The sequence below is a fragment of the Falco rusticolus genome, chromosome 1 (genome assembly GCF_015220075.1).
Source record: "Falco rusticolus isolate bFalRus1 chromosome 1, bFalRus1.pri, whole genome shotgun sequence".
In the NCBI taxonomy this organism is placed as follows: domain Eukaryota; kingdom Metazoa; phylum Chordata; class Aves; order Falconiformes; family Falconidae; genus Falco; species Falco rusticolus.
This window is the reverse complement of record NC_051187.1, coordinates 34,202,333-34,218,886: the sequence shown is the minus strand read 5'-3', so window position 1 is coordinate 34,218,886 and position 16,554 is coordinate 34,202,333. Positions and strand designations below refer to the sequence as shown.

Below are 16,554 nucleotides of genomic sequence, written 5' to 3'. Positions count from 1 at the left end.
TTGGGATCGGGAGCGTGCTGGGGAGATTGTTACTGGCCGAATGCGTCTCCTGAATATTGAGCCTTGGGGCGACCTCCCGGATGGGGAAGGGGCTCTGCCATGGGCACCAAGGGGTCCGACCCCAGCCCAGGTAGACAGTGGAAGGTGGGATGCTCCAGCTGGGATCTTTCAGGGATTGGCACAACCACCATCTCTGGCTTTGCCCATGGTGGGATGCTTGTGCTGGCTAAGCCCTGGGGGTGCGGCACAGGGCACCCACCGCCCGCCCCGTGGGGGATGCATAGCTGTGCCCCAGCACCGCACCTGCAGCCCGTGGACAGCAAGTCCGGTCTGGCCAGTGGCCCCGGGGCAGCAGCGTGGACCCGTCCGGCCGGGTTGCACGCGGCGTCAGTTAGCACATGATTCACGCCGCGGGGCCAAGGTCTGAGGTCAGTTAGTCACACCCAGGCAGCGGCACTGACTTCACCGCGGGCAGGAGCAGCTCCTCACGTACCGCGCTCCCCGAAGGCAGCACTGACCCACCGCTCAGGGCCGCCCGCCGATGGTCAGACCGCTCCGTTATCGGGGTGCAGGCATCGCTCCCATCACAACGAATGGCTCCCCGGAGCTCGCCCTGGCTCTCACCCTGGCCAAAATAGTTTCTCTGGTCCTGGCGCCAAAGGGGAACCGCTAACGGGGTCGTGCTGGTCCCACCGGGGAAGTCACAGCGCCAGTTCCCCCCTGGTGCTCCCTGTCCGGCTCACGGGGCTGGCCCATGTCCGCTGACCGGCTGGGTGGGATCGACCGCTGGCTGAGGTCATCAAAAGCCCTTTCTGTCTCCCCCGAGCCTGGGATGTCCGCTGAGCGTGGGGCAATGCGTCCTGCCTCGCAGGAGCCAGGGCGATGGCACGAGCCACAGGCCACCTCTAGCCCCAACCCCAAAACCCCAAGGGAGGGTGGAGGAGGGGGGTTTTGGGGATATTAGGGTCTCATCCACGGTTCAGCGGGAGCCGCATTTCCAGGGAAGGAAGAGTTAATCCCCCACCCGCCGCTAATGAGCCTTAACTGGGAATGACCCGACACAGGGGAGAAGTGAACCCATTGTCCTCGCCTGCTTTTGACTGTCTTCCAGGGAGACTCATGAAACGAAGAGCCGGGCGTGAGTTCCCAATTTATGTCAGGAGGCTCTGATTTATTCTATTTATTTATTTTTGCCATCTGGTTGAGGAGGGACGTTGAACGCAAGCGTGAGAAATCCAGATGTGCACAGCTCCTTGCTGCTGTGCTTGCTGCGCAGGACCTTGTCCCCAGCCCAGCTCCCGGCCCCGCTGAGCTTGACCCAAGCTCCCAGCCACTGCCACCCCTCAGGTGCCGGGGGCCAGCTTGGTGGCACCCCCGGGCACCTGCCACATCCCTGGCGGGGATGAGGTGTGATATTTACAGCAGATAGGCTCAGCCTGGATGTCCAGCCCTGGATTTCCAACATACGAGATGTTGGCCATACCATGGCCCAGTAACAATAGCCATAGGGACGCTCCGGTGTCCCCAGCCACAGGGACACGGTGACCCTGGCGGATGTCACGGTGCTGGCATGTGCTGCAGAATCTGGCCCTGTTGCATGATGCTCGTCCCAAACCAATAGTGCTCTCCCCTCCCAGGCTGTCGCTGTGCCCTGCCCCATCCCTGTGTTTTGAGGGGGTTGTATTGGTTTGAGGACATCTTATCTCATGGAGCAGGTGAGAAAATGGACCCTGCAAATGGGCTGTGATCCCGGGCACCTCCAGGGCGGTGGCACAGGGAACACCCAGCGTCCCTTCCCTAGTGGCAGGATGGGATGATGGAAGAAAGCTACACCATGCCTGGGGACCCACCACGCTATCCAGGAATGTCCCCAAGTGCCTCCACCATGGGGTGGGGAAGCCGGTGCCATTTTGGGGCTCACCCCCCTACCATGTCCCCAAGGGACAGCAGGGCTGGGCTGGGGCTGGGCACCGCTCCCCCTGCCGTCACTGCTGCTGTGGCGCGAGGCTGCCGGCAATGGTGCCATTCTGGGGGCAAACTGGTGTGCTGAAAGCTCCCGTAGGAGCCAGGGTACATGACGGGGCAGTGCGACCCGGTGGGGCAGAGAAAGCTGGGGTTTTGGGGGGCACTTTTGCATTTTTGCAATGATTTTTCAGTTGGGGCTCCTCCGAGACACAGAGATGATCACACAGGATCTTAGCTCATCCGCTTGCTGTCTCATGCCTGGGAGGTTTGGCTGGAGGCCCGAGGGCTCCGGAGGAGGAGGAGGAGGAGGAGGAGGAAAATTTCATCATCCAGCTCCAACGTCTCCTGTATAATCAGCCTCTTGTTAACCGATACAGCCCCATGCGAGACGCTCGTGGAGGACTGAGGCACTGGTGGAGCCTTAGGTGGTCTTGGCCCTGACAAAGCTTTGCTGAGCCTCTCCCAGAGCTGCCTGGGAAGCGGCTGTGATTTTAGCTGCGCCCCCCCCCCCTGCCCCCAACCCCAGCCCCGCCACAACCACTCGCTGGCCTTCCTCTGCCTCTTCCCAGCCGGCTTCGTGTTTCCCTGTGCCGCCAGGCAGCTGGAGTGTGGCTCCCCACACCGTGATGCTCCCCACACCGTGATGGTCCCCACACTGTGGTGATCCCTGCACCATGATGCTCCCCACGTCACGATGGTCCCCATGCAACGATGGTCCCTGTGTCATGATGCTCCCTGCGCTGTGGTGCTCCCTGCACCCTCCTGGCACTTCTAAGCAGCCAGAGAGCGTCGATTTAAGCATCCCCTGGGGAAAATGCCTTCACGGCCAGCCATCCCACAGGAGATGGGAAGGGAAGAAGGAGCGAGGCAACAGGGGATGGTGTCCCCCAGCCCACAGGGATGCTTGAGAGGTTTTTGAGGCAGCCCCAAATGTGTTTCAGGGGAGAAGCAGAGATGTTTGAGGGCAAGCACGAAGGGAACCCAGCAAAGAGAAGCCGAATACAGTCTGTTTCTGTTGGTTTAATTAAAAAAAGGGGGGGAAAGAAGTATAAAAAAATAAATATTAAATAGAACTCTCTCTATATATATATTACCACAAATCTTATTATTAATTATTATTAATAATTATTATTAATAACATTATTAAAAATCAGGTCAGAGCATTCAGTGCATGCTGGGCTTTCCACCGAGGCAATAAATAACCCTCACAGCCCGCTCTGGTGCCAGGAGCGAGCCAGCGCCTCCTGCTATGAGCCTGGGGCCCATCCCCAAGTCCCCACGTCCCTGCGTCCCCACGCCAGGGCCGCATTCAGCCATGCAAAGCGTAGCCCTTGGCCACTAGTACATTCAGAGCCATTCCCATGGGAAAAGCACTTTTCCAAAGGGGAGGGACAGATGCCCCACTGTGCCTGCACGGGGGGATGATGGTCCCTGGTGGGGCAGCCACCAGCTCTGTCCCCAGCAGATGGCCTCATCCAAGGTGGTGGGACCCAGCCCCAACCACCATGGCCACCCCAGTACCCTCAGTTCGGCTCCTTGTGGGGGAGCCAAGCCTCAAAATGTGCAGGGGGAGCGTGTCCCTGTGCCCCATGCCCCACCCAGCCGTAGCATCCCGGCGTCCTTCATCGTGATCCTTTTCCCAGGGAAGCAGAGGCTTTCGGACGATGCTCAAGGATGTCCGTCACATTGCTCTCCATGATGGAGACCGGCCATGGGGGACAGAGTCCAGCCCCACCACCAGCCCCTCGCAGCACCCGCAGCTCCCCACACCCCATGGGAGCACAGGGACGGCCGAGGCACATCCCGGGACCAGCCCGTGCCCCGGCATCACCTCAGGGATGCGCCACCTTGTCCTGCTGGATGCTGGCCCCGGTTCTGCTCTACCCAGGACACACTGGGCGGCAACGTTCACCCCACAAGGGCAGACAGGGCCAGCGCAGGGTCCGGGGTAATAAATAGGAAGGTGGGAGTTCAGGAGGCAGCTGTGGGGGGACGGCTGGTGAGGGGGAGGCAGAGGAGCCGGGGGAGGCGCTCATGGGGGGCTGAGATGAGGTAGGAGGATGCGAGCTGCCTGGGCGATGACCTGCACGTACTTCCTGAGCACCTGGCAGCCCTGCTGCTTCTTCTTGAAGGCGCTCTTGCCCTTGGAGCTCTCCCCGTAGCTGACGTCCACCTGGAAGACGTTGTAGTTCTTGCAGAGGAGGCAGGTGAGGTTGGAGATGAGGCCCCGGGTGGTCTTGGTGGTGTTGTGGAGCCGGTCAAGGAGTTCCTTGGCTGTGGGGTTGAGCTCCTCCTGGTCGCGTGTGATGTTCCCCAGTGAGGCGTTGAGGAAAGCGAAAAGCTTGTACATGGCCACCATGACCTCCTTCCTCTCACTCGTCCGGTTGACACGGAAAGCGGGGAAGAAGATGCTGCTGGGGTTGCAGAGCTTTTCGGTCTCACTGCTGAACGGCTCTCCCTGGCACTTCAGCTGGGAGGAGAGGCAAGCGTCACTCCCACGTCCCCTGTCCCCCTGCCGCCGTCCCCAGCCACCTTCTGCCGCTCTCCCCGTGGCATCCCCAGCCCTCCCTCTTCATGCACTTGATGGAGCAAACACCCCTGGAGGTGCTGGCTGTCCCTGAGTGCCACTTACGTAGAGGCTGAAGAGGTCCTGGGCGGTGGCATTGAGCAGCGCGACCTGCCTGCGGGTCTGCTCCTGGACATTGGAGCGGCACAAGCCGTGACCGGGGCAGCCGGGGCCGGTGACCAGCAGCGCCCGACCAGCCACCGGCCGCCGCTGCAGCAGGAGCAGGGCCACGAAGGGCACAACGCCTGTGCGGGGAGAGAGGTGAGCGTCACGGTGGGGACCCAGACGGCGGTGGTCCGTGGGAACCGTGCCGCTGCTGGTGCCCCCATGATGCAGAGCATCCCCCAGGGGTGCCCCCCACCCTGCTCGGCTAGGGGTCCGGTTCCACCGGCAGCCCCCGGGCCACCCGCTTTGCCGTGCCGAGGGTCCCATCCGCTGCTGTTCCCCTCACCTGCCTGCCGGCAGGCGCTCCCCCGCCTCCCTTGCCGGCGGGGCACCCCGCGGCATTCCCACATTTCGCAACTGGCCCGGTGACGACCTGTCGGGTTTAATCAAATATGCAAAGCGCTTTCCCCTCCGTTATCCTTGGCCGGGTGCTGGGAGCAAGGCCCCACCCCGGCCCCGGCTGACTCAGCGGGGGCGCCCGCAAGGAAACCTGCCTTTGGCATCCCCCCGCCTCTGGCCCCGCCGCCTGCCTCAGTTTCCCTGTCTGCACGGTGGGCGCCGCACCGAGGAACCCCGGGGAGAGACACGGCAGCCGCCAGAGACGCCGGCCAGGAAAATGCCTGGATGCGGAACAAGGGGACCCTTGAGCCACCGGCAGCTGGGTCACCCCAGCGTCTCCCTCCTGCTGGCAGGGTGAGAGCAGGGTGCTCCAACCCCCCATCCCTGAGGACTCCCCCAGACCAGCATGCCGTGTCGGGAAGGCCACAGTGCCTCTGGAGCTGCGCTCTGCATCCTGGGGGCAGGGGACCCCGGGGGTCCCCGCCGCCGGCTGCCCTGGGAGCCCGCTGGCAGCACCCCGGCAGGGTGGGAGCCCCGTGCAATGCCGTGGGGGGGCTGCCAGGCAAAGCCCCCAGGCCAGGACACGCGCCCACACTTGTCAGAGCTTCTGACACGCCGCCGTGCCGGGTAACCCAAGCTTTGCTTTATTTACCCTGCCCAGGTGGGAAAGGACTTACCTGGGCGTGTTGCAATCCCTGACCCGCTGCCGCTCCCCTCCTGCGCAGTACGGGGGGGACCCTTCCTCCCCGCGCCCCTGGGGCCCTGGGTGCTCCCATGGGATGCAGATGCCCTGACCCCTACCCCACCCCAAGCCCCTCTTGCTGCTGACCCCCCGCCCCGGCCACCACCTTCTGCCCATTTCACAGCTGGGCAGAGCGAGGCTCAGCACCCACATGTGCCAGGGGCTGCATGGGTGGGGGGTCCCGGGGGGGTGCTGCTCCATAGGACCCCGCAGCACTGTCCGCTCCCTCCAGCCCCCCTTCCTGCACTTGGCAGCCTCCTCATCCCTCCAGTGCTCCCAACCCAGTGGCAGCTCGCAGCATTAAAAGACCCAGAAGAAGAAAAAGCCGGGGGGGGAATATTAAAAAAAGCCAAAAAAGCCCAAAAAATTAACCACCCCTCCCGCTTTTTTTTTTTTTTTTTTTTTTTTGGAAACATTTCCAGTTATATAAGTGTCCAGATGTTGGTTGCACCGCGCCAGCGCCGCGCTTGACTCCCTGCTGCCAATTCCCAGAGATGCTCATCCCATGGGGAATGCAGCGCGGCGGGAGCCCTCGCTCCAGCTCTGGCGGCGGCAGCGAACCGGGACCCGCCTGTGCCCGAGCATCACCAGGAAAACGGGGGGGGTGGGGGGGGAGGAGGAAAAAAAGGGGGAGAAAGGGAAATAATTTCCCCAAAGTTGATTTTTTTTTTTTTTTACCTGCCGGCACGAACTTCATTGTGAGCCGCGTCCCGGGAGCAACTTAATAGAGATTGGTGTTGGCAGAGGAAGTTTTCAGAAATTCATGTTCATACTGGGGGACTTCTCGGGGTTTATATACCGGTCCGGCAGCCAGCCTGTGTTGTAAGAAAGGGGAGGAGGGGGGGGGACGTGGGGGGAGCAGCACCACTATCGTTAGTTCTATTGAAACTGGAAATCAGGAAGTTGAGGGCTTTGGAAATCCTGAATGATTCTTAGAAATAAACTTCTGATAAGTTGATGTCACCAGGATTGTGGGTTTTGTGTTTTTTTCACATACGGGGTCGGGGAGGTGCTGGGGAAGTGGGTGGGAAAGGAAGGGGGGCAATATGCATTAAAGCCCCCCCCCCTAGGGAGGCGAGCGGCTGCATGTGGGGTTTGGGGGCATCGCGGGGGGCGGCGGGTGACGGCGGTGGCGTTGAGGCGCGATGGCAAGCGCACGGCACCGTGACTCATGGAGCCACAAGCACTTTCACCCCCGGGTCCCCTTCCCCGGGCTGGGGCTTCCCCACTGGCTGCTGGAGTAGTCAATAAAATAAGGGTGGGAGTGTGTGTGTAGAATATGATTTTGATTTTTTTTTTTTTGGGGGGGGGGGAAGAGATAAAAGGTGTGAGGAGGCAGTAGTGGGGTCCCCCAAGGGACAGGAGACCCCCGGTCACGGTGGGATGGATGCGGTGTCATCAGTGGCCTGCCGGTGGCTCATCCCTTTGGGTGAAAATATTGGAAGGGTGGGTTTTCTCTAGGAAAAAGGACAAACCCACCCAGCAGGGAGAGGCTGGACCAGCCCCCCAGCGTTAACCCTTCCATCGGCGGGGCTGTCCCCTGCCTGGCGCAGGCAGGAGGGTGCTGGGCTGGTTGGCAAGGTGCTAAATTCAGTGTGGGAGCAAACACCCGGGCAGGGGGTCAGCCTCTCGTGGGGGTCCTGTGGGACCAGGATGCTGTGAGGCTGTTCGCTCCCCGATTTGGGTGAAAGACAGGTTAAAGGGATTTTTGTTTTTCTTGTATATATTTTTTAGTCACCAGGGGCATGGCCGAGCTGGAACGTTTAATCAGGTTTAGCAAGTTTGTGCCCTGGTTGCACTGGCAGCGTGAACCTGCTGGGGTGACAATTGAGGAAAGGTGATGCAAGAGCTGCCATGACCCCGCCATCCCCCGTGGCAGTGGGTGACACCTCAAGGGGGGGACACAAGGACCCCCCCTGTGCTGGAGCAGGGGGGAGGTTGCTCACATAGCTGCCTGCCTCAGTTTCCCCATTCATGAACCTGGGGACCAACATGGTTAGCCAGGTGGCATTGATACCCCAGCAGCCAAAGCCCAGTTCAGCTCATTCTGGCCTTACTGGGATGCCAGGCAGTGAGCTGGATGGGGAGTGAGGGGGCTGTGGAGGGAGGACAAGCCCCACCTCACCCCCCTGCAACCTCACACCTGGTTTTATCAGGGTGCACTGAGCAGCTCATCACATATTGATGGGTATCTGGTGCAGCTGGTATCTGACAGCACTTAATTAGCTGAGGAATTGATATTTCTTAATAGCACTAGGGACCATCCTCAGGGAGGGCTTGTGTGCAGGGATTGCTGCAGGTTTGCTGTTTTCTGCCCTTTTCCTGAATTTCCCAGCAGCAGCTCAGCCCAGGGCTGCCACGGCCAGGTCAGTGTCCCAGAGCTGGGCAGGGCTTTGGGGTTTCATTTATAATAAATTTTCTAGGAGGAGATAGAAAGGGGCAGGGGAGGATGCTCCAGCAGGAACACCTGGATCTCTGATCTGCACAGGCTGGATGGGAGAGATGCAGGGGATGGGAGATGCCCAGGAAAGTCCCTTTCCCGATCATTTTGATAGCAGGAACATCCCCACGTGGATCCTGCACTGATGCCCTGTGGAGCTGGGCAGCAGGAAAGGTGCGATGCAGGAGCATGGCCAGATGGTGACATGGGTGGGGGTCCCGGTAGGTCCCAAGGAGGGAGCGGGAAGGGGCTGGTTGGTGGGGGGAGGCAGCCCTCCCCATGGGAGGGAGCAAGGGGCTGCGGGGTCAGGGCCCTGTGGGGTGTCCCTGGAGTGTCCCCGGTTTGGGGATCCCAGGAGCAGAGCTGGGGGCAGTTGGGCAGGAAACAGCAGCCCTACCTGGCCAGACACTGCTGCCTGCTGTCCCTGCTGTCCCCACCACCAGCCTGGCCAGGGACAAGGGGACAAACCCAGGGTGTCCCAAGTCCACTGCTGCCATGCTGCTGCTCTGCTCCCCTGCCCCTGTCCCCTCTGCTCCATCCCATCCTGTACCTGTCCCCTCTGCCCCATCCCATCCCGTACCTGCCCCCGGCCCAGCCTCAGCCCCCCGCCCCATCCCTGTCCCCATGCTGCCCCCTGCTGCCCCAGCCCAGAACTATCCACTCCCCATCCCATAATTGCCCCCCTCCCGGCCCATCCCCACCCAGAACCGCCCCATCCCCATCCCGGAACTGCCCCCCCATCCCCATCCCTGGCCCCGTCCCAGACCTGTCCTCTCCCCATCCCAGTACTGCCCCTCCTGCCCCATCCCATAATTGTCCCTCCCCACCCCATCCCAACCCCACAACTACCCCCACCGCCCCATCCTAGAACTGCCTCATCCCCATCCCAGCATTGCCCCCCCCCACCATTGCCCACCCTTCCCCCCCCCAATCCCCATCCCCAAGTCCCCTCCGGGTCCCTGTCCCATGCTGTCCCCATGCAGGGGCACACATCAGGATTTCGCCATCACTGCAGCCCCCGGGGGGTCCCCCAGATTTGGGGCTGGCCGGGGGGGGCCGTGGCAGGGTTGGGGGGGCTGAGGAAGGGGTGAGTAAGGCTGGTGCCCCCACGCCGGGGAACCCCAAGACTGAATAACGGCAGGAACTGAATTCCCCTTTGACTCATGATGTTTCCCTGCCCGGGGCTGCCTCCCTGCTGCCCCTGTGCCCCACTGGTGCCATCCCACTGGTGTCACCCCATCAGTGTCACCCCATGGGTGTCACCCCACAGGCAGGCATGCTGCTGCTTTCCAGCCCAGCCAGGTGGTAGAGCCCTGTGGCCATGGCAGCGTGAGCAGTGCCCTTGGGGACTGTGGCCCTTGGGGACCATGGCCAAGGGATGTTTCCACCGTGGGGTGGCTTTTCCCGGGGGCAGAAGCATGGGGTGGGCAGTGGGGTTCCCCCTGGGTGGCCCTGTAAGGAGGGAGCCTGGCCCCACAGGGACACAGGGGCTGCCAGCATCCCTATGGTGACACTCAGCCCAGGGTGCATCCCCTGGTTAGGGGTCCCCCCACCCCTCCACACCAGTCCCGGGGGTGGGGGGTGTCACGTACCTGCACCCTCCCCTCCGCAGCCCATGCAAGCTGCCTCCTCTTCTGAGCCGGGTGGGTGGCTTGGCAGGGGACAGCAGCCGGTAGGCAGTGGCACGGTCACCCACAGCACAGCAAGCCGGCCCGGGCTTCTTCATGGTGACATCGTCCCCACCCCAACTGTTCCCAAATGGCAGCAGGTGCCAGCGCGGCAGTGGCCGTCCCGGCAGCGATGCTCCCCACGACTGACTCAGGCAGCGGTGCCGGTGGCAGTGCCAGGCAGCCCGGCGGGCACCGGCACACGGTGGGGAACAAGTGACTCCCTGGTGCCACATGACCAGGTCTTAGGATTTTTGACTCAGCGGGACCAGTGGCAGCAGGGTGGCCTGGTCCCCACGGTGGCCCCAGCCAGGCGGCAAGGATGTGGCGCTTTGGCTTGGCTGCAGCGATGGCCTGGCCTGTGCTGGTGGCTGTGCCAGGTGGCTGGCCACATGGGGTTGTGTGACATGTGGCATGTGGTGCCTGGTGGTGTTGTGCCACACCACAGCATGGCACGTGCCTGGTGGTGCCATGGGATGCCATGTTGCATGCCGTGAGCCACGCTGCGCCATGTGCTACACTGGTGTGCCATGTACTGTGCTGTGCCATGCGTCACGTCCCACCGTGTGCCACTGTGCTGTGCTACATTCTGTGCCATGCCACGTGCCACATGCCATGCCACACTGTGTGCCACACCAGGCCAGGTCCCATCGCATGCCGTGACATGTGCCTTGGCGAGGACAACGAGCACAGCCTGGCCACCAGCACACAGCTCGTCTCTGCCCACGGACACTGGACACAGGGACACCACCGCTCAGCGGCCCATGGGCCGAGGTCAGCACTTTATTTCCTTCTGCCGTTATACAAAAATATGGGGGGCCCACGAGTCCACGGTGGGCACTGCCCTTCTCACAGTACCAAAAAATATTGATATTCATAAATAAAACCTCGTTACATTCATAGTTTAACATGATACAAAAAAGTTATCATAAAAATAGATATTTATATATTAAAAACATGTCGTTAAATACTTCTTCCCACTGCAGGGACTTATTAAATTAACCCCAAGATTCAATAAATACAATAACCACACAAATATTAATGTATAAATTAGTGGGGAGGGGGTGGGTGCCACCACCCACCATCACAGTGTGGTGGCCAGAGCTGAGCCCCTGCCCGGCAGGGCTGTGGTGGCACGGCCCGAGGGGCTCGGGGATGTGGGGGACACCGAGGGTACAGGGACACTGAGCACAGAGGGATGAGTGTGGCATCCCTGAGGACACGGGGGTGCTGAGAGCATGGGGACACCAAGAGCATGGGGTCACCAGGTGTGCCTGAATGAGCACAGGGACAAGCGTAGGGACACCAAGCACAGGTGGACACTGGAGCACAGGAACGAACACAGGGATGCTGAGGGCTTGAGGACACTGAGCGTGTAGGATGAGCACAGGGACATTGGGTTTGTGGGGACACTGAGCTTATAGGGACACCAAGCACACGACGACAGTGAGTGTGTAGGGACACCAAGCTGGTAGGCACACCAAGCTTATGCGGACACTGAGCTTATGGGGACACCGAGCTCACGGGGACACCGAGCTCACAGGATTCTGCTCCCAGATGTGCCCTGGGACCAGCAAACCCAGTGTAGGGCAGGCAGGGACAGGCAGGCAGGGGGTGACAAAGCTGGTGACACTTGCGGGTGCCAGCAGTGCTCTCCGTGGGCCGGGCCGCACCCTGCCGGCAGCGCAGCGGGTGCTGGGTGAGCAGCTCTTAGTCAGGCTGGGTCACCGGACCCATTGAATCACTGGAAAATCCAGCAGGGCTTGGTGACAAGGGACGGCTCCATCCCGCAGCGCTGGGCACCCGGGGGACACCTGAGTGCACTGCTCTCCGTGGCACCGGGGCTACCGGGATGTGGGGCAGGAGGTGGGGGAGCTGGCAGGAGCATGGCGGGGCTGTCCTGCAGCCAAGTGGTGGCATGGGGACAGCCTGGTCCCCATGGCAAGCCGAAGTGATGGGACACACTTTGAGTGCGCTTGTGACCTCACCCGTGCAAGCTCAGAGGGTCTCTGTGGTCCATCCTGGCCAGCCGGCGAGTCTCCAACCCAGGGACAGGGATGGGGTGGAGATGGGGATGGAGATGGAGATGCTGATGGGATGGAGATGGAGACAGGGACGAGGACCACTCTGGTGACGGCGGGGCTGTACTAGGAGCGTGCGGGCAGCCACGAGCCCCGCTGCCATCTCCGCTTCTCCCACTGCGCTCGACGACTCCTGGCCTCCAGCTGGGCATTGAGCTTGGCCATGAAGCGGGCATAGCTCCAGAGGATCCGGCATCCCTCCAGCTTCTGTCGGAAGACTTTAGTGGGTGCTGTGGGGCTGGGTGGAGGCCGGGGACTGGGCCGGGGGCTGGGGGCTGGGAAGAGCCCATCCAGGTTGCTGAGGAGCCCTCGCACCTTCAGGTGGGTGCTGGCCAAGCGGCGAAGGATTTCGGCATCAGGGGGGTTGAGGTCACGCTGGTGTCGGGTGATGTCCTGCAGCGCCTGGGCCATGCGGGTCATGGTGCCCCGCAGCCTCTGCAGCCCCCTGGGCCCTGGCACCGGTCCCCTCAGCCACTCGGGAGGGCGCTTGGTGCGGCAGAGATTGTTGATGGCCAGGTGCTGGTCCTTCTCCTGCCCAGGGATGGGGGGAAAGGTCAGAGACATGGGACAGGAGCAGCACAGGGACACCACCCCTTTCCACCCCCACCACCCCCAGCCCTGTGTCCCCCCGCGGAGGGAACAGGAGCAACCCCTCACCCCGAGGAAGGAGACTCACGTAGAAGGTGAAAAGCTCCTGTGCATCCTCGGCCATGTGCCTCACCAGTGCCTGGATCTGCTGCAGGGTGGGGGGCTGCAGGGGCCGTCCCCCCTGGCTTGGTACTGCCCAGAGGATGAAGAGCCCTTTGGTAACAGCTGGGGAGGAAGAGGAGGGAGATGGGGGACATTGGGGCATTGCTGGATGCAGGGAGGCAGCCGCTTCTCCGCTCCGGAATGGCACAAGCTCACCAGCCCCCTGCCATAGTGACAGCTCCATCACCCTGGCATCAGGACTGGAGGCAAGAACGGCATGTGCTGGGCACGTGTCCCCTGTGCCAAAGTCCCCAGTCCTGCCACAGGGGCAAGCCAGCCCCTTTGCCAAAAGCTTGCTGGGGACCTGGCAAGGAGGAGGAGGAGGATGCCATGGAGCAGCCAGGGAGGGCAGCCCAGCCACGGGGGTTGACCTAGCAGCTCCCCCTGTCAGCATGGGCCACTGCAAAGGAGGGCACAGCGGTGACAGTCCCAGATCCAGCCCCTCAGCTCAGGCTGGATGCTGTCCCAGCCCTGTGCTGGTGGCGGCTATGGATGCGGCGCTGGACCTGCACCAAGCATCTGACCAAGCTGTTCTTGCAGGGTCAAAGCAAGCCCAGCCCTGACCCTCTTCCATCAGTCCCCGAACCGACCCCAAAGCATGCCCCCTCCTACTCACCCCCTCCCAGCATCCCTCTTCCCCTGGGGAGGAAGGGAGCACCCATGGGGTGCTCATCCCTGGCACTTCCTGTCCCACATGCCACAGCCGCAGGGAATGTCCCCATCCCCTGCCAGTGCCTTTCAGAGGTGACACCGCCATGGCACGGAGAGGGGGGGGACAGCCTCAGCGACAACATCTGCCACGGCACGCTGAGTCAACCCCCATGTGGGCCCTGCTGCCATGCTCCATCCCACGGCTCCCAGCGGCGCGGTGCGGCCAACGCACGAGCAAGAGGGTAGTTGCGGGATGCCGGCGGCCACCTACCTGCCAGTACACCCAAGGGCCGCCGGTCGCACCGCATGGCCGGGGCAGGGTGCTTCAGCGCTGGGCGCACAAGCAACTTCCTTAACTGCTCGGCGATGGGGAAGCTGGGCTTTTAAAGTGCACCCTTTCGCCCCCACCTCCGAAGGAGGCACCCAGACCCAACGGAAAGCCAGCAAGAAGTGAAGCTGTGCCCTGGGGCCAATGAGCGGGGTGAGCTGCCCCAGCAGGAGGAAATGATGCTGGCCAGCCCATGGGGTTGTTCTTCGATTCAGTTCCTCGAGGGAGTCCTGGTGGGTCCAGCCCTGGGAGCCCACGGTCCCACGGCTCATCTCAGATCTGGCCGCGCTGGTGCCACTGGACCTCCATGACCTGGCTTCTTGGAAAAGGGCGGCTTTGAGTCACCCTGGTTTCACTGCTTGGCACCCAAAGGGCTGGTTGAACCGAAAACAGCCTCAGCTGTCCCGAAACCCAAATGCAAAAGAGGGCAGTGACAGCGGCAGTAGCAGAGCTGGTATCAGTGGACAGGGATGTCAGCCATGGGGGGACACCTGTGTCCCATCACAGGGGCTTTGCATCCTGAGTTCACCTGTGTGAGCTGAAAATCTGTCCCGGGAAGGAGGGAGGCGGAAGCTCGGGAAGTACAGAGCATCCCGGCACAGCTGGGGACTGCGCCCCACCCCAGCGCTCAGTCTGGATGATGCTCTGGAGGATGCTCTGTCTGCCCATCCACCTGCTGGCACCCACCCACCCACCCTTCTGGGTGATGAATTTGGGTGCTGAACCAGTGGGGGACGCAGGGCAGCACGGCTCAGCCCCTCTGCCCGGCAGCACCCACGGGTACCTCCGGGGAGGAAGGGCAGTTGCCCGGTGCCCAGTGGCCGTGCCCGGACCCGCGCAGGGCGCTGGGTGTTGCCCAAGGGCGCAGGGGCTGCGGGCAGCGGAAGCCTGGTGCAGGCAGCGGTGCAGGCAACGCTGCCCTTGCTGCTGCGTCAGGCTTATGCAATACCGCCATGGGAGAGCCCGGCTTGCACAGCCCCTGCTGGCATTGCCACGGGTCCTGCACCACCCCAGTGCTGCTGGCAGCACCCAGTACAAACCCCTTTGCCACCCCTCAGCTCCCCTCTCCCAGCGGATGGAGCCTGGCACCAACAGGGGCTTTTTCCATCCCATAAAACCAAATACGTTTTACCAGCTTTTTGAGATGTATTGCAGTCTGGTTGATTTTGGTGACCATCAAAAATTGCTGGTGCGAGCCACCCCACACCAAATTTGCACATTCAGAGGGTTTGGTAGTGGCACAGAGGGACAACCCAGACATAACATCTCTGGGGCAGAAGAGCGCAGCCATGACTCACTTCCAGAAGAAGAAATGTTTTCTTTTCCCCAAATTAGGTGACTCCCTGCTGCCACAGAGGGGCCGGCGCTGCTTCCTCCACCAACTGCCTCCTCCTCCTCCTTCCTCCTCCGGGTGTCCTCTGGCAGAGGTGATGGCTGGGCAGGGCTGTGCCCAGGGCAGTCCTGGAGGGGTGGAGAAACCACAAGGACCTCCTCTCTGCCGATCTGTTTGAAGTAGTTTGTCCGTCCACCTGTCTAGACAGTCTGTTAGCTATCTGTCCATATGTCCACCTGTCCATCCCTCCATCTACCTACCCATCTGCCCATCCACCCATCCATCCCTCCACCTGTCCATCAACCCATCTATCCAGCTATCACCCACACAACAAACCAACCAACCATCCATCCATCCAACTGTCTGCCCATCCACTTGTCCATCCATCCACCCACCCACTGCCCATCCATCCATCCATGCATCCACCTGTCCATCCACCCTTCCATTAACCCATTCCTCCCTCTCTGACTGCAGGAGTGGTGCCATGGTGGGACCCCAAGCACCCTGGGTGGGCTGTCAGGACTACAGGGGCAGAACACCCCCACCCTCAGACCCTCCACAGCCGCAGGCAGCCCTAGCCCCTCCACATGGCACCACCACCTCCCAGGGATCTGCACAGGGTCCCAAGGAGGCCACCGTGGTGGCCACCCCACTGGAGGAAAGCGGGTGGCGACTGTGCAGTACCCAACAGGGACAAAAATAGTGGCAGTGACCGCATGGGCCGGCTGCAATTTCTTCATCGCTTGGGCGCACGTCACCGGTGTCTCATGACTCTGGACGAGAGAGCAAGACAGGAAAGAAAGCGCCCAGAGAGGTTGCAGGAACCTGACGACTTGCAAGCGTGTGGGAGCTGACGTGGGGAGGACCCAGCCAGGACCTGGGCACGCTCCCGCTTGCTGTGTGGGAAGGGGGGGGGGGCTGGCTGTGGGGGTCAGGATGGGAGCAGCGCTGGCCCCAGCCCCACCGAGCTGCCCACACTGCGGGAAAAGGCACTGAGGAGGTTTCCGCCACGCTCACGCTATCTCGCTCATTGCCCAGGCATGGACACCCGGGGCACCCAGGGGCTGGGGGGGCCACCCACATGGCCCCAGCCTCTAAAGGGGTCACAGCCCCCCCAAGAGGGGACATCCACCACCCTGTGCACCCCGCTTAGCTGCCGGCAAGGGGAGAGGATGGGGGGATGCGGTGAGGGCATGGCAGGGGCATCCCCAGGGCTGGGGTCAAGTTCAGCCCTTTGTGTGTCAGTTTCCCCCCCAGACCACAAAAGGCAGCCAGGCATGGGGCAGGGACAGGGCAGAAATGGGGGAGTGGGACCCCCAGCGCCTCAGTTTCCCCACAGCCAGTAACTTGCTGGGGGGTCCAGCCTTTGCCCCTTTTTTCCACCCAAAATACATGGCAGGTGAGCTGGCCGCATCCCGGTCACCTTACAGCAGGGATACTGGGAATGCCACATCCCAGCCGCTCCCATCCCACCCAGTGCCACCACGCTGGGGACCATCTCTGGGCCCCTCCCCCTGGGGCTACATG

The 16,554-nt window shown here is 61.9% G+C and overlaps 2 protein-coding genes across 3 annotated transcripts; both read right to left on the bottom strand.

Moving 5' to 3' along the window:
• Positions 1-3,109: 3,109 nt before the first annotated feature.
• Positions 3,110-6,140, bottom strand: LIF (LIF interleukin 6 family cytokine). Its single transcript, XM_037400227.1, has 3 exons — positions 4,983-6,140; positions 4,598-4,776; positions 3,110-4,435 (listed from the first exon to the last, which is right to left on the bottom strand). The coding sequence occupies exons 1-3, from the start codon at positions 5,044-5,046 to the stop codon at positions 3,998-4,000; spliced, it is 681 nt and encodes a 226-aa protein (XP_037256124.1). The 5' UTR covers positions 5,047-6,140; the 3' UTR covers positions 3,110-3,997.
• Positions 6,141-10,668: 4,528 nt separating this feature from the next.
• OSM (oncostatin M) lies at positions 10,669-16,465 on the bottom strand. 2 transcript variants are annotated; one of them, XM_037378271.1, is made up of 4 exons: positions 14,993-16,465; positions 12,642-12,778; positions 12,281-12,496; positions 10,669-12,172 (listed from the first exon to the last, which is right to left on the bottom strand). In XM_037378271.1, the coding sequence occupies exons 2-4, from the start codon at positions 12,675-12,677 to the stop codon at positions 12,032-12,034; spliced, it is 393 nt and encodes a 130-aa protein (XP_037234168.1). In that variant the 5' UTR covers positions 12,678-12,778; positions 14,993-16,465; the 3' UTR covers positions 10,669-12,031. The 2 variants fall into 2 exon arrangements, with proteins under 2 accessions (XP_037234168.1, XP_037234078.1); XM_037378181.1 differs by having other exon boundaries at positions 10,669-12,496.
• Between the last annotated feature and the right edge of the window lie 89 nt (positions 16,466-16,554).

What these genes read in the sequence shown, in the direction of transcription:
- LIF (XM_037400227.1), bottom strand. Translation starts at nt 5,046, where the DNA reads ATGTGGGAATGCCGCGGGGTGCCCCGCCGGCAAGGGAGGCGGGGGAGC. An exon ending in GAGCGCCTGCCGGCAGGCAG is followed by an intron (nt 4,777 to 4,982) that starts GTGAGGGGAACA and finishes CTCCCCGCACAG; the next exon opens with GCGTTGTGCCCTTCGTGGCC. An exon ending in AGGACCTCTTCAGCCTCTAC is followed by an intron (nt 4,436 to 4,597) that starts GTAAGTGGCACT and finishes CTCTCCTCCCAG; the next exon opens with CTGAAGTGCCAGGGAGAGCC.
- OSM (XM_037378181.1), bottom strand. Translation starts at nt 12,677, where the DNA reads ATGGCCGAGGATGCACAGGAGCTTTTCACCTTCTAC. An exon ending in AGGAGCTTTTCACCTTCTAC is followed by an intron (nt 12,497 to 12,641) that starts GTGAGTCTCCTT and finishes ATCCCTGGGCAG; the next exon opens with GAGAAGGACCAGCACCTGGC.